At 37.2% G+C, this 15056-nt stretch overlaps 1 protein-coding gene across 3 annotated transcripts; it reads left to right on the top strand.

Annotated features, from left to right (window-relative positions):
- The first annotated feature begins 636 nt into the window (after positions 1-636).
- LOC107787424 (lon protease homolog 2, peroxisomal) lies at positions 637-14331 on the top strand. 3 transcript variants are annotated; one of them, XM_016608993.2, is made up of 17 exons: positions 637-980; positions 1717-1829; positions 2313-2421; positions 2654-2823; positions 3057-3148; positions 3862-4041; positions 4133-4216; positions 4788-4915; positions 6514-6715; positions 6800-7006; positions 8132-8262; positions 8673-8886; positions 9561-9863; positions 10449-10643; positions 11652-11897; positions 13616-13717; positions 13883-14331. In XM_016608993.2, the coding sequence occupies exons 1-17, from the start codon at positions 874-876 to the stop codon at positions 13964-13966; spliced, it is 2667 nt and encodes an 888-aa protein (XP_016464479.2). In that variant the 5' UTR covers positions 637-873; the 3' UTR covers positions 13967-14331. The 3 variants fall into 3 exon arrangements, with proteins under 3 accessions (XP_016464479.2, XP_075101421.1, XP_016464480.2); XM_075245320.1 differs by having other exon boundaries at positions 721-980; positions 1717-1862; positions 2275-2421; XM_016608994.2 differs by having other exon boundaries at positions 724-980; positions 1717-1811.
- The last annotated feature ends 725 nt before the right edge of the window (positions 14332-15056 follow it).

Here is a 15056-nt window from a genome sequence, read left to right as displayed (position 1 = left end):
ACCTTATAAGTAATTTAATTATATAAATTACACTATTAATAATGCATATAAGTTGAACACCTTGTAAAATTAAAATCTTATGTGGGATGCTATATTTTCAGGATTGGGATTCGTAAATATATTAATAGATTCTTGATCTATATCTTTCATTTTTGGATGTGTATTATGTCTATGTAAGCGGGACCTCTCATGTTGATGAGCACATTTAATACGCAAGTGCTTAAGTTGATAATCATTGCTATTTTTTTTAATTTATCTTAGTAGCTTATTACCTACTCAAAAATATTTTTCCAAATAATTTTCACTTTAGGAATTCAAGTAAATTTATTAATTGTTTCAAACTATCTCCTGTAATATTAAAGAAATAATAGTGCTTTTTAAAAATTGAACAATTTTTAAAAATATTTAATATGGGTAACTTATTAAACTATATATTATATTTACTATTTTTCTTAATGAGCGTGAGCTAAAGTGACACTTACAACCATTTCAAGATAAAGAGTAGTTTCATTGCAATTAAAAAAAAAACTTACCAAGATAACTTTCCAATTAAGTTTCTTTTTTTATTCTCACGAATCATGATTAGTTGTGACTAACAAGATCCAATTAAAATAAAATAATCCAATAAAAAACAACGCAATGAATCATGAGGAGCGAGAAAAGGGAAAAAATAAAAACGAAAAGGACAACAAATAAAAAAGAAAGAAAAATATGGAAATCGCCGTCGCCGTTTTATAAAATTGTTTCAGACCTCTCCTTCCTTTTTCTTCTTCTTATTATTCATTCTCCTGTAAATTTGCGTCCCTATATAAACTAGCAATTTCTCAAGCAATATAATCAAAAGAAGAATAAAAAAGCTGAGGTTTTGAAACTATGGGGGAATCGGTAGAACTTCCGAGTCGTTTAGCGATTCTTCCATTCAGGAACAAAGTGTTGTTGCCTGGTGCGATTATTCGAATTCGTTGCACTTCTCCTAGCAGGTAAATTTCTCTACTGTGGTAATTTACTGTTTTTCTGTGGTAGTTTACAGTTATTCTGATATATATTGTTTTTTAATTATCTGAGCATGTATTTAGCTGGAATGATTTGTTTGAGTGTACTAGAGATACGAAAGGTAGTTACTTTTTTGTGAATTGGCGCGAGGATTAACAGGTTTCGTTGACTTTGCTATGTAGTTGACCTTTTTGAAGTAGTAGAATTTGAGGATTGTTGCTTTTATAGGTTTGATTTGTTGTGTTTTGCTGTATTTTATTTTTTATTTTTTATTTTTGATTCCTTTCAAGTGGTTAACTTCAGCAGATAGGATGGCTCGAATTGATTGACTGAAGAATTACAGTTCTCAGCTACTCTGTGACACAATTTCCTTTTTAGTGCGTCCCAAAAAGAATGATATCTTTCTATTTTTGGAAACCATTTAACTTTGAACATCTCATGTTTATCCTTAAGGGAGTCTGTGGCTTATTTTAGAAACTCCATGCCCAGTCTAACATCACTATATAAATTGGGACGGAGGGAGTATTACATTTGGAAAGATTACTGGCCAAATTTTACTTAATTGTTTGGATGTGATGCATGATAACCACTTGGCTAGTTTAGTATGATTTTAAGCTGATATTGCGCAGCACATTGTGTAAATGATTGTGGCGAAGAGAAAAGATCAAAGTATAGGGAGTAATGTTTCTATTTTTCTTAATTATAAATATGTGTGTGTTGCAGTGTAAAATTGGTGGAGCAGGAGTTATGGCAGAGGGAAGAGAAGGGACTGATTGGAATATTACCAGTTAGAGATTCAGCTGAGACTGCCACTTCGGGTACTGCAACATCTTCAGGTGATCTTGTTTATTCTGAATGTTATTGTCTATGTCCCAAATTAGGAAGAAAAAGAAAGGAAGAATATAGCCTCATGCTCTAAGAATTCTTATAACGAGACATATATTTGACGTAATTGTCAAATGTATTTCTTGACTACTTATGCTTAGCAAATTCAGCCTTAGAGTTTACTCTTTTGCTTATTTTTGTTGATCTAGCTCGAGAGTCAAATTGAGGTAGTTGTACATGGTTGAATAAAAAAATTTCCTTTCGACCAAATTTTTTTTTTGTTAATTTGTTAAAAATGGCGAAGAGGGAAAATAAGGTGTATCGGGAATGCGCAAGTGAATTAAAGTAGTAATTTTGAGGTGGAAACATTGGTTTTGTATCGAAGTGGGTCAAGCAAATTAGGATGGAGTAGAAAGGGCAGTCGTATGAGTAAATTGGATGGAAAGAATAATATAGTTATTCCCTGTTGAATTTTCTTGTTGCAATTACTGCAGGTGGGGGTGTAGAATCAGCTGAACGAGGCTTGAAAAATCAGGCTGGTATATCAGATACTCACAAGCATGATTCAAAAAATCAACAGGAAGTTATTCACTGGCATAATAGGTACACACATCATGATGCATTCCTTTGTTGTTGCATTGGCATAGATGCCCTGGCCTGTTGTGTGCCATTTGATGTAAATTTGGTGATATAACGTTTAGCAGCGCGGGTATTGGCTATTATGTTTTGATGAATAGTTCACTCAGTTATGTCACCAATTAGTACATTCACTATCAGTTCTTTTTTACATGTTTATCAAGGCATTTGTGAAGTTTAACATTTTGTCTCAACTCAGGGGAGTTGCAGCCCGAGCTTTACATCTCTCAAGAGGAGTTGAGAAACCAAGTGGCAGAGTTACATACATAGTTGTACTAGAGGGCTTATGCAGATTCAATGTGCAGGAGCTTAGTACCAGAGGAACATATTATACAGCACGGATCACTTCTCTTGATATGTCCAAGGCTGGTAAGAGTTCTGTTATTCTCCTTTAGATGACTGGACATATGTAGGATCTGGATAGGTAAAATATAGGCCTTTTCCTTTAATATTTACCCCCGTGTCTGAGGGGAGAGGGGAGGGGGTGGGTTGTGGATACCAAGAGACAAGGGGTGGAGGTTGGTGCTTAATGTTGAAAATAATAACATACGAGGACCTTGTCAAGACTTCTGAATTGCTAGCATTTTTATTGTCTTGATCAGAGATGGAGTTAATTGAGCAAGACCAAGAATTCATAGCATTGTCCCGTCAGTTTAAAGCCACTGCGATGGAGCTTATTTCCATTCTTGAGCAGGTGAAATTTGAGGCTTAACTTTTCTTTACGATGACTTCTCTGCTCTGCTGAATTTCCTTGTAGCACAATTACCTCTTTGTAATAGCAAAAAAGTCTTTAATAATATCCCAGCGGTTACGGCTGGGAAATGATTTTTCTTTTGGGTGGATTAGAAGATGTGTAATTCTGCTTTTGTTACGTGTAACAGGGGATAGAGCCTGCATCAAATGTTTCTTCCCCTGATTTTGTTCTTTTTCCCCAACCCTGATAATAGACATATTAGCAAAGCTGGATTAACTCTAGAAAACTCACTGCATCCCGAGAAACAAGATGATTTGTTGCAAGGACGTTGTACATACTTCAAATGAAGAAGAAATATGTATTATTAGCTGTGTGGCATGTGAAAACTATTACTGTTTGTTATTATAAGCTAGAAATTACTTCTTTCCCGTGAAAGGTTTATGCGCGATGGATGATTCTCTACACCTAAAATGTGAATGAAGTCTTCTTGATCTCAGTAAATTTTGAAGAATACATATTACCACAATTTTCAAGGGTGTTCTCTCTATCTTTTAGATGGCTGATGCATCTACTAATAGCATGAAAAATATTTGAATGAGTTCTATTGACATGTAAGGAAAGTGCAACCAGTTTTTACGTCTAAGTTGAAAAGTAGGGTAGCTGATGATCCATCTAATCTTAGTAATTATGTTTGCCTGATCTTTCTTCAACAGAAACAGAAGACTGGTGGAAGAACAAAGGTTCTTCTGGAGACAGTTCCTGTCCATAAATTGGCTGATATTTTTGTAGCTAGTTTTGAAATTAGCTTTGAGGAGCAGTTATCCATGCTGGATTCCGTTGATGTTAAAGTAAGGCTTTCAAAAGCTAGCGAGCTAGTTGATAGGCATTTACAGGTACCTACTTGTTGGCTGGGCATTTGTGTTTGATGGTGTTGCTTTTGATTTCAAGCACTTGAGTCATCTTATCTACCATTTGCTTGTCCAGTCAATTCGGGTGGCAGAAAAGATTACCCAAAAGGTTGAGGGGCAGTTATCAAAGTCTCAGAAAGAGTTTCTGTTGCGACAGCAGGTTTGTTTATCTGTGTCTTTTGATATTTTCTTTGATATTTTGAGAGTTGACTATGAGCTTTTCCACATTTTGCTATATGATAAGGGACACTGTCGGATAAGTGGGAGTGTTTGCTGTCGACACCTTCTTAATCTTTGTCAACGCCAGAGGACTTTAGCATTGGGTTTTGGGGCTGGTTGGAAGTCTATTATTGTGTTACTTTCCTAAAACTTTAATGTAAGGATAAGAAGAATGCCTTCCAAAACCTAAGGGCTGTATGTTTAATCCATGCTTGTTCCCTTTTGCGCTGCCACTGCACCGGAATTTCTTACGAAATTTACGTGCGCTAGTGTGCTTGCTGACACACTATTACATTAGGTCTTAGTATGCTTATTATTTTTGTCGTCCTTTCTTCTCTATCGCTTGTCATATTGGCTCAAAGATTGGTTCATCTTCCTCAATACATTGAGGTCTGTACGATCGAAGTATTTCTCCTAACCCTTTGAGGACAGGATTAGATCGTTCTTATGGAAACTGATCTCCTTTTGTTACTTATGTTGCTTCTATTTTGTAATTCTTATTCATCTTACAGATGAAGGCCATAAAGGAGGAACTTGGTGACAATGATGATGAAGAAGATGATTTGGTTGCCTTGGAAAGGAAGATGCAAGGAGCAGGAATGCCTGCAAGTATCTGGAAACATGCTGTGAGGGAACTAAGGTACAATATTTGAAACTCAGAATGCCTTTCATGAGATTTACACATGTGGGGACTATCCTCATTGCTTTGTCAAAATAAGGAAAAAGGAGAGTGAATAAAATAGCAAAGGAAACGGAGGAAAAGGAGAGAGGAGAGAAAGAAAATGAAAGGGAAAGAGGAAAGAGGAAGGAGGAAGGAGGAAGGAGGAGAAGAAGTAAGAAGATAAAGAAGGGCAGGTCCTCACCTACATGTAAGAATGGATTTGCGGAGGAAATCCGTGTACTATGGATTAACTGGGAGGAGGATGCTCCTATCTTCTTGTGATAAAACCCTCATTTCCCCCTATATGTGGCGATCGTCATTTTTGTCCAGCAAAAGTGGCTTTTTCCATTAAGGGAGTTTTGGTAAGAACATATTTATGTGGGGAATCACTTGCTAATTATTCACCGGAGAGAATGAATTTTGTGATGTTTTTTTTTTCCGGGTGGAAGGGGAACCTTGGCGTAACTGGTAAAAGTTGTCTCCATGTGACCCCTTGTCACATATTCGAGCCGTGGAAACAACCTCTTGCCGAAACTGCAGGGTAAAGCTGTGTACGATAGACCCTTGTGGTCCAGCCCTTCCGGGAACCCCGCGCATAGCGGGAGCTTTGTACACCGGGCTGCCCTTATGTTTTTTTTTTTGGTGATGCCTTCCGCAGTTATTAGATTGTTGACTCAGATTCCGTGAAGTCTTTTTTTACCATCTTTGAAATAGAAGATTGCTCACCGCTCATGGGCCTAGGTTTAATTGACCAAAGTATGTTAAATATTTGTGTTTCCTATTGGTATCTCTCTTTTATCTCCTGAGATACAACAACAACAACCTAGTATAATCCCACATGTGGGGTTTGGGCAGGGTAGTGTGTATGCAGACCTTACCTAGAGAGTCTATTTCCGAAAGACGCTCGGCACAAGAAGATGAAAAAGAGGCAATGGAACAGTAACAACAACATACGTCTGGAAGACAGTGCCAGCAACCTAAGAATCAGAAAAATAAATGGAAAAGGCAGTATCGATAATCAGAACAATGGAAAGGTACTAGGCAATCGGAGCAGAAAACAGAAAGCAGTATCTCCTGAGATGCTGTCATTAATGTGTCTGTTTTGTAAAACCCGCGCTACACTTGAACTCTGATCAAAGTAACTCATCTGATAATGATCCTAGTCATGGCTGATAGAGTCAGTGATATACTCTGACAAATGGCCAACTCACTGATGATAGACAGAAGTGTTTACTTCATGAAGAAAGGATGTTTGCGGTTGGCTCCACTTCAATGTATGCTTCATTGGGACTAATTTATGTTGTACTGGAGGTTATACTTCACTATTTTTTCCTCTATCAAGACATTTTTGTTGCTGTCTATAGCTAGCACTACCGTCTTGGCACAAGTTAGGTGTTGCTTAATTTGTTTTTCTTTTCTCAATTAACTTGTTTTGTTAACTGCTTGATCTTTTAGAATTGGTTTGTGCTTAGTTATAATTAACCCGGTGTAGCAGATCATGTTGAGTGCTTGGGTTCTTGGTGGAGTGGTCCATTTAATTTCTACTCTTTAATTTTTACTCATAATTCTTATAACAGGAGACTGAAAAAAATGCAGCCTCAGCAACCTGGATATAATAGCTCCCGTGTCTATCTGGAGCTACTTGCTGATCTTCCATGGGAGAAGGCCAGTCAAGAACTTGAATTGGACTTAAAAGCTGCAAAGGAGCGTCTTGATGCTGACCATTATGGTTTATTGAAGGTCAAGCAACGGATAATCGAATATCTAGCTGTTCGGAAGGTTGGGCTCTTTTCTGGTCTTTTCTTCATGTTAAAATCTGCCTGACTATTAAAATAATCTGATGCAATTTAACATTAAATGCAGCTCAAACCAGATGCGAGAGGTCCAGTGTTATGCTTTGTTGGCCCACCAGGTGTTGGGAAGACATCTTTGGCTTCATCTATTGCTTCTGCTTTAGGCCGAAAGTTTATACGCATCTCCCTTGGTGGTGTCAAGGATGAGGCCGATATCAGAGGGCATAGGAGAACATATATTGGAAGCATGCCGGGGCGTCTAATTGATGGGTTAAAGGTGCAAACATAACCTCCTGCGAGTTTTGATGATCTATTTATGTCATTTCATCTTGTATCTACTGCTTGCAAGATCCTGAATACGGTTTGAACTAAACAACAGTTTTAGGAATAAGCCTTGTTACATGGACACAATGGGTGTATCGTGTGGATCTAGAAGGATTCTTCATACGGATAGGATAAAATTTGAATACACACACGCACAGAAACACATATAGTTAATTGTAAAGTAATTGAATTGAAACTTTAGTAAATAGATTTTGCAAGTACCTGATATTATATTTAATTAAGTTGTCTTACAGAATAGCATTTATAAAAGAAGAGTTGTCTTATAGAATAGTAGAAGTTTCTAACACAGTCATGTGTGTATAAACACATATATCGAAGCCCAAACTCTAAACAATCTATGCTTCTTGGCCATAGTTGTAGTCTATGCACCCTTAGTGAATTGAACAACTAGCGCGTATTCCACAATGGTACCAAATTGTGTCTGATAGATACGGGTCCCGCAGGGTTTTGTTGAAGGATCTGTCTAGCATAGGAAATAAATGATGTCTTTTGCGTTTGACCTTCTTCTGTTACAGTTGGGCCTAGTTGCCTAGACTTAAATCCTATTGTATGCTCCTGCTTAGTTGTCAAGGAATTGCCTGTTCCATCTATAGCTGGAGTTGTGTTAATTATAGTGTATATGGAACAGTGTGTATAATTAGCAAACCCTGACAAGCTTATGCTTTGGTTCTGACGATCCGGACTTTCATGTTAACTTTTGGCCCCTGAATACTGAAGCCGCTTCTCTTGACTACTGCATTCGTACCAATCCCCTGTATTCTGTCCGGCACCTTCTCTGTTCTTTACTAACAAGATAACAAAGTAACTAGCTTCTTGCTCTTTGGTTCTTTACTGAGATTTTGAATGCAGCGAGAATATAATGTACTTTAGAAATCAAAACCATGGATGTTTACATCGTTTAGCTGAAAAAATGTTTCGTGTTAAAGCTACATCTCTACTGTACACTAATTTGGTATAAGAGATACATTGTCTTTCTACTCTTAAAACACGAGAGCTGAAGGATATATAGTTACTGGCTTCTCTTTGTTGAAGAGTAATTTGAGGTTTTAACTTTCAGAGAGTAGGTGTTCGCAATCCAGTTATGCTGCTGGATGAGATTGACAAGACTGGGTCTGATGTGAGGGGAGATCCTGCTTCCGCACTACTGGAGGTTCTTGATCCCGAACAGAATAAAACATTCAATGATCAGTATCCTTTTCATATTTGTTATTGTGTTTTCTTTTTTATTTATTTGGATCCAAATGGTTGTGGCTATGATAAATTTGTATTTTCACTTCTCTTCTCTTTCAAGCATCTTTTAAATTTTTTCTAAGTTGTGCATTTTCCAGTAAGTATCATGGTTAGGATTAAGTTGGTTCTTGGAATCCTCTTTTGCCTGTTAATTAGCAACCACAGATATCGATGCCTAATCTTTCCTGGTTATCATTGCGTATCTTCTTTCATATTTGATAAGTTTCATATGAAGCTACTTACTGGCATTCTCACCAACTGCTGAAAAGACTGTTGTATAGGTCTTGGCTAATCGATTCATTACTTTAATAATATCACAAACTTGGGATTACATGTGTGTTTGAAGTGATTCCTTAATTCAAATTTAGCTATTTGAATGTTCCGTTCGACCTATCAAAGGTTATTTTTGTGGCAACCGCAAACAGGGCGCAGCCAATTCCTGCCCCACTCTTGGATAGAATGGAAGTCATCGAGTTGCCTGGATATACACCAGAAGAAAAGCTTAAGATAGCAATTAGGCATTTAATTCCTCGAGTTCTTGATCAGCATGGTCTAAGTTCTGACTTCCTTCAAATACCTGAGGTATTGAAATTGTGAGAAACATTGTCGTAGCATGCTTTGTGTTTCTTTAAATGAATCTAATGATTGCATACTGGTTTCAACTAGCGTGGAGTTGATAGTAAATATTTGTAAAAGAAATGTCTGCATATGATATCTTAGATGGTCTTGTTTAATAAAAAACAGTTATTTACATCATTGTTAGATCATATTTAGGTCATATTTTTTTTGTTAAGTCTATATCCAAACAAAATGCTAATATATTGACTATTACAAAGATTATGACATGGGTGGCTTTAAGGATCTTTTTCTGTGGTTATATTTTTCATTTCTCAATGTTCAATGCATTTACATCTTTTTAGCAATGATTGTCTTCCACGAAGGTTTACAAAATTTAAACTCTTCACAGGATGTCAGCCATGTGGTAATGTGTATATGGAAAACTATACTATAACAGAATGCGGTGAAATGATTGCCATTCCTGTGATCTTTGTTCTTTTTGGTGTGTTTAGGTAATCGAGGGCTTTCCTTGTCTGTCTTTTATACCCTCAGCCACGTACTCATTATCTTGAGAGATTTTTCTTTCTTTTCTATCTTTTTTGGAGGGATGTGGGGTTCAACCCACATATTCTGCATAACCTCTTTCTTGTAAACCTGACAACTTACATGATTTTTGTATTGGTTTATGGTTATGCTAGGCTATGGTGAAACTTGTAATCCAAAGGTACACAAGGGAAGCAGGTGTACGTAATCTAGAAAGGAATTTAGCTGCCTTAGCACGTGCAGCGGCTGTAAAAGTTGCTGAACAAGAACATGTATTGCCCTTCGCCAAAGATGTGCAACGCCTTTCTTCACCACTGTTGGATGGCAAACTTGCTGAGAGCGCTGAGGTTGAAATGGAAGTTATCCCTATGGGTGTCAATAATCATGACATTTCCAATGCGTTTAGTGTTGCCTCACCTATGGTAGTTGATGAACCTATGCTGGAAAAAGTGCTTGGTGTAAGTATTCTTTTCAGTCCCTCTTCATTATTTGAATGTAATGATATCTGCAGTATCTGTAAGTCCAACATTGGCAGAGGAAATGGTCTGTTGTCTTTTTATATGGTCTTGGACAATCCTCACATCATAAACTAGCGTTTGGTATCGAGTTAGTCCCCGAGGTCCATCTTCTTATCATGGAATCACAGCCGGACCTATCCCTATCCCTATCTGTGGTTTCACCAATGTTGGGCCCCAATTTTATAACGTCCATGCTCTAGGTTTCCAGTCTTGGGCATGTGCAGGGGTGTAAGTCTCCCACATTCGTAGAGGAAATGATTTGTTGTCTCATTGTATGGTTTTGGACAATCCTCAAGCTTCACGTCATAAGCTATCTTTTGTGATTGAGTTAGGCCCAAGGTCCATTTCCTGAACAGTATTTATAAAGCAGTTTTGCGATTAAGTGCTGCTTGATATACTTGGACAGACGTTACCTCTAGTGTGGCCCATCATGACCTTAAATGTTTCTCCATTACTTCATACCTAATTGACACCAGAAATTATGTCTTTGGATATACGAGATTAACGTAGTGATTTTTGGTGCAGCCACCTAGGTATGATGACAGAGAAACAGCAGAACGAGTTGCCAATCCTGGTGTATCTGTTGGCCTGGTGTGGACACAATTTGGTGGAGAGGTTCAATTTGTTGAGGCCACAGCAATGGTGGGAAAAGGTGATCTTCATCTCACTGGCCAACTTGGGGATGTTATCAAAGAATCTGCTCAGATTGCATTGACATGGGTAATTTTCTCTCCCACTCTTTGTTTTGTTGAGGAAACTAAATAATACAAGTATCTTGGTGTTGTGCATCCTTTTCATGATTACCTTTGAGAATAAAATGATTATAATGTCTTTGTCCATGTTATATGATCTTACTGAACTTCATTGCACAAGTAGAAACTTCGTTAAAGAACTTTCTCCAGAACATAATGGAGGACTCTAGTTCTTTACTTGAGTGAAACAGACTGATAGTGTTATTCAAATATTGTGAAGAAGGAAAAATTATCTCAAATTGGTTCATTCTCCAAAAAGTTTATATCTTGAATTGACAACATAATAAATTTGCTTGTTTTGGTTTTTTTCTCTCCCCAGACTCCACTTGTGGGATTACACTGGGTATGTTGTTGTAGTTTTTCTCTCCTTTTTCTCTTTGAAGAGATGTATATCACTTTTCTTGGATATTCTTTTCTAGCATTGAAAAATAGGAATCTTGCTACCAAACTTATATATATTCTTTGTTTCCATTATCTGGAAGAAATTCTTGCTTCCAAGAAACATAGTTTTACCATCAATAACATTTTTGGTTAACTTTACATGTTCTATGCCTGCAAAGCTAACAAGAAAAATGTTTAACCACATCTATTATTGCACTGATGTTTACGCTTGATTTTTTACCATGGTGTGGAGTCAAACTTGGATGATGAAATCAGAATTAAGGTTCTTGTCTTTGCTGCATGAAAAAATGGAAATAGGTGATGGGGAGAGGGGGTTCATGCTGCATTTGCACACACTTGGACCTGTAGAATATGTTAAATCCCACCTGATGCCCAAAGTTTTTGATCCATCTTTTTTAGGTTTGTGTTACAAGGGCAACTTTCTGGTATGTGTTAGACGGGTTTAGCTATCAAAGAGTGTATTCCTTATGACGTTACAGTTTATTGAATCGATTGACAACTTGATCGTTGTAGTCTTATAGATCTAAGCATTTCTTACTCCCTTGTTGAATGAATCTTCTGTTTATATTTATAGGTACGTGCAAGAGCCACGGAACTGAAATTAGCTATTTCTGAAGAAACAAATCTTCTAGAGGGCCGGGATATTCACATTCATTTTCCCGCTGGAGCTGTACCTAAGGACGGACCCTCAGCTGGTGTAACCCTGGTTACATCACTAGTTTCATTGTTCAGTAAAAGAAGAGTAAGAGCAGACACAGCAATGACCGGAGAGATGACTCTCAGGGGTATGGTCTTGCCTGTTGGTGGCGTCAAGGATAAGGTATGCCAACACCTTTCCACAATATTTTTCCACCCAAACTCCAAATATAAATGGATGTGTCTCATCAGTGATTTTGTTCCACCACAATCACCGTTTTTTGGTGCTCTTGGAGTTAGATATCTTTTGACTGTGATCTGAGAGCACCCACATGTCTGCGGCAGACCTAACTGCTACTAGTTAAAGGAAAAAAGTTGAAAATTACACAACGTGATGAATTCATTGAAGCAAGCATTAAAATATGGAAAGATATTGAGAAAGAGGCGCCAGTAGTCTTCTTTGTGATTCCATAGAGGCGTGAAGCAACTGATAACCTAGATAGAGAGTTCAATATATGGAAAATACTGGTGCTACATCATACTTACTTTTTGATAAGGTAAATAATTTTATAAATTTTGGGGAAGTTCCTGTATACAAGCCGTATACCAATAAATAGGGTATCTGCATCTAAATATGATTCCCTACGAAAGTACCCTATCATCTATACAAATAGGAATCTAATGGTACACCAAAAAGAAATCAAACACAAGAGGGTATGTTGTAGCTCATTACAATATGAGGAGGCTCAGTTAAGCAGGATGTTAGGAACTGTTCTATGAAAAACTATAGCAAAACCTTACTGTTATTTAGGTTTCTTCTCTTACACCCTGTTCCTAAATAATATGTTCGATATCACCATTATGTATTACTCACCTATGTCCCTTTTTATATGAGTTAATGGGAGATAGTGTAAGATGTTATTTGATTTCTATATTATTTATTAAAACATGACTTTTGTAATAATGGTGATATTAAATGTTAAAACAGTTACCCGGAAGGTAGTTTGATAAAGAAACCACCACATCTAAGTTTTAATTTGTGTGGGATAATGTCAAACATGTTTTGACGTTGCATAACAGAAAGAAGTGGCATATGAGTTTGGCCAGAATAGTGCTTTCTTGGAGGGGCTGGGCTTGGGGAGGGTTGAGTTTGGAGAACAATGGGCAGTGAAAAACAGTCGTTCCCTTTGCTGGTTATTATGATTGTGTCCCCCTCACCGTTGCTGGGTCATCTGGGATCCTGGTAATTATGGCTGAAACAGTTTGGCGGCATATCAGTACAGCAGAATATCAGAGCGGAGAATATAAGCCGCTGTTTTGTCTGTCTGTAGCACAAATTAACAAACCATTCAGATTAACCAATGTCATCACTGTTACTGGATATTAAGTGAAGAATTCTATTCCCTCCTTGTAGCATCATTGAGTCGGAGTAATACATGTGGAAATTGCTCTTGGGATGTGGCTTCAGGCTTATGTGTGATCTTACTGCGCCTTCTCTAACTTTGCTGATTTCAAAGAGGCAACCTCATTAGTTAACTTTGTCAGTACAATGTTTCCTCAAAAGATAAAAGTAAACCGTTTTGTGCATCTTATATGGGATCACTTTGTCTTATCTAAGCCATGGCAGCATGTCTGTATTTGTCGTCTCCTTGCTGTTTGCCCTACAAATCTACCTTAATAATTAAAATAAAATTCCAAAAAGAACAGAAGGAATGAAATAGGAATATCCACCTTGGCACTTGCTGTAGAATATATGGGATAGTTGCTACTTGCTAGTGACTATTGGCATATGATTAATTTTCTAGTTTCATGCACTTCTGTACTAAGGTGTAATTCAGTACTCAATATTTAGATTATGAGAGGTCTTATTTTGACTAGTGTCATTCGCAATGAACTCTGCAGGTTTTGGCTGCCCATAGGTATGGAATTAAAAGAGTGATACTGCCAGAAAGAAACTTGAAGGATTTGGTTGAAATCCCAGCAACTGTGCTTTCAAGTCTTGAGGTAATTTGTTTGCGATAAGTACATCATCTTCTCAAAGACAAATGCCATACTTCGTTAATTTTCTCTCAGATAGCATGTTTTAGCAACAGTACATATCATTATAGGGTCATGATACGATAAATAGAGTGTTTGTGTGTGTGTTTAATTAATCTTTTTGCTTAACAGATAATACTTGCTAAACGAATGGAAGATGTACTGGACCAAGCGTTTGAAGGTGGTTGCCCATGGAGACAGCACTCGAAATTATGATACTTAACAGACTTCCTTTAGCTAACAGTAAGAAACTCTGCCAACAAACAGTTGGGGCATGTAGATCAGAGGCCAGAGCTCATGCCTAAAAGGAAATGTCAACACGATTAACACATGACAGATATCCAATAACATACATAACAGAAATCTCCGAAAATATTTACCGTGTATTATTCTTCGCTCTTATTCAGCTCTCTATTTATAAGTGATTATTCTTTTGAATATTTGTCACAATTCACGCTCTGTATTAAGTTTTTATTTGATTCAGCAAGGTCAGACTCTTTGCTGCTTGCTTTTCCAAGCATTCATATGTAATTTGCGATTTACTTTTATAGTTTGTAAATGTTAGAAAAAACTTCAAACCACTATTTGGTTTTGCTTCCTCTTTTTCTTTCCCTTGTTTTGCAAGAGTAGAATTTTACGATGAGCGATTGTGGGAGGGAACATGGATGCTATTAAAATGGAAGGTGGGATTAAGGCAGTTAAAATCCAGGAGCTTAAGTCAGTAGGTATATGGTATTAAAATGGAAGGTGGGATTAAGGCAGTTAAAATGGTAGTCTATCGGCTAGAACCAAGCTTCAACTGCGACAATTCGTTTTTCTTGTACCCGAGATCCAAGTCTCTTCATTTCTACAATCTCCTCTATCCACATGACTTTTCCAAGTAAGCTCTATATCGAAAGGGTTCATCAGTCACCTCGATTCATGTATTCAGATTGGAGTATAACATATAGTAATTAAGATGAACTTGGTACTTTGGAGATCTGGAAGTTTCCACTTCCAAATTGTTGATGATTTGCCTTGAGAAAAAGAGTGTTCTTAATTAATGTGTATCAATGTCGGTGCAAGAACTAGAAATTATTAAAAATAATACTAGAATGTTATATTCTAGATTTGAACCTGTGAATCCTCCCTGCCTTTTAAAGGTAAGGGCAAGATCTGCGTACACTTCCAGACTCCATATGTGGAAATACACTCGTTATGTTTTCTGCCTGAATAACTAATTTTGTGTCATAAAGCCACAAAAAAAGGAAAAAAAGGGACAAAGAACAAAAAAGCCTTTGGCTCTGAAATATCACTATCAGAGCCA

Source organism: Nicotiana tabacum, chromosome 23, assembly GCF_000715075.1.
Source record: "Nicotiana tabacum cultivar K326 chromosome 23, ASM71507v2, whole genome shotgun sequence".
Classification (NCBI taxonomy): domain Eukaryota; kingdom Viridiplantae; phylum Streptophyta; class Magnoliopsida; order Solanales; family Solanaceae; genus Nicotiana; species Nicotiana tabacum.
This window is presented reverse-complemented; position numbering and strand designations above follow the sequence as displayed.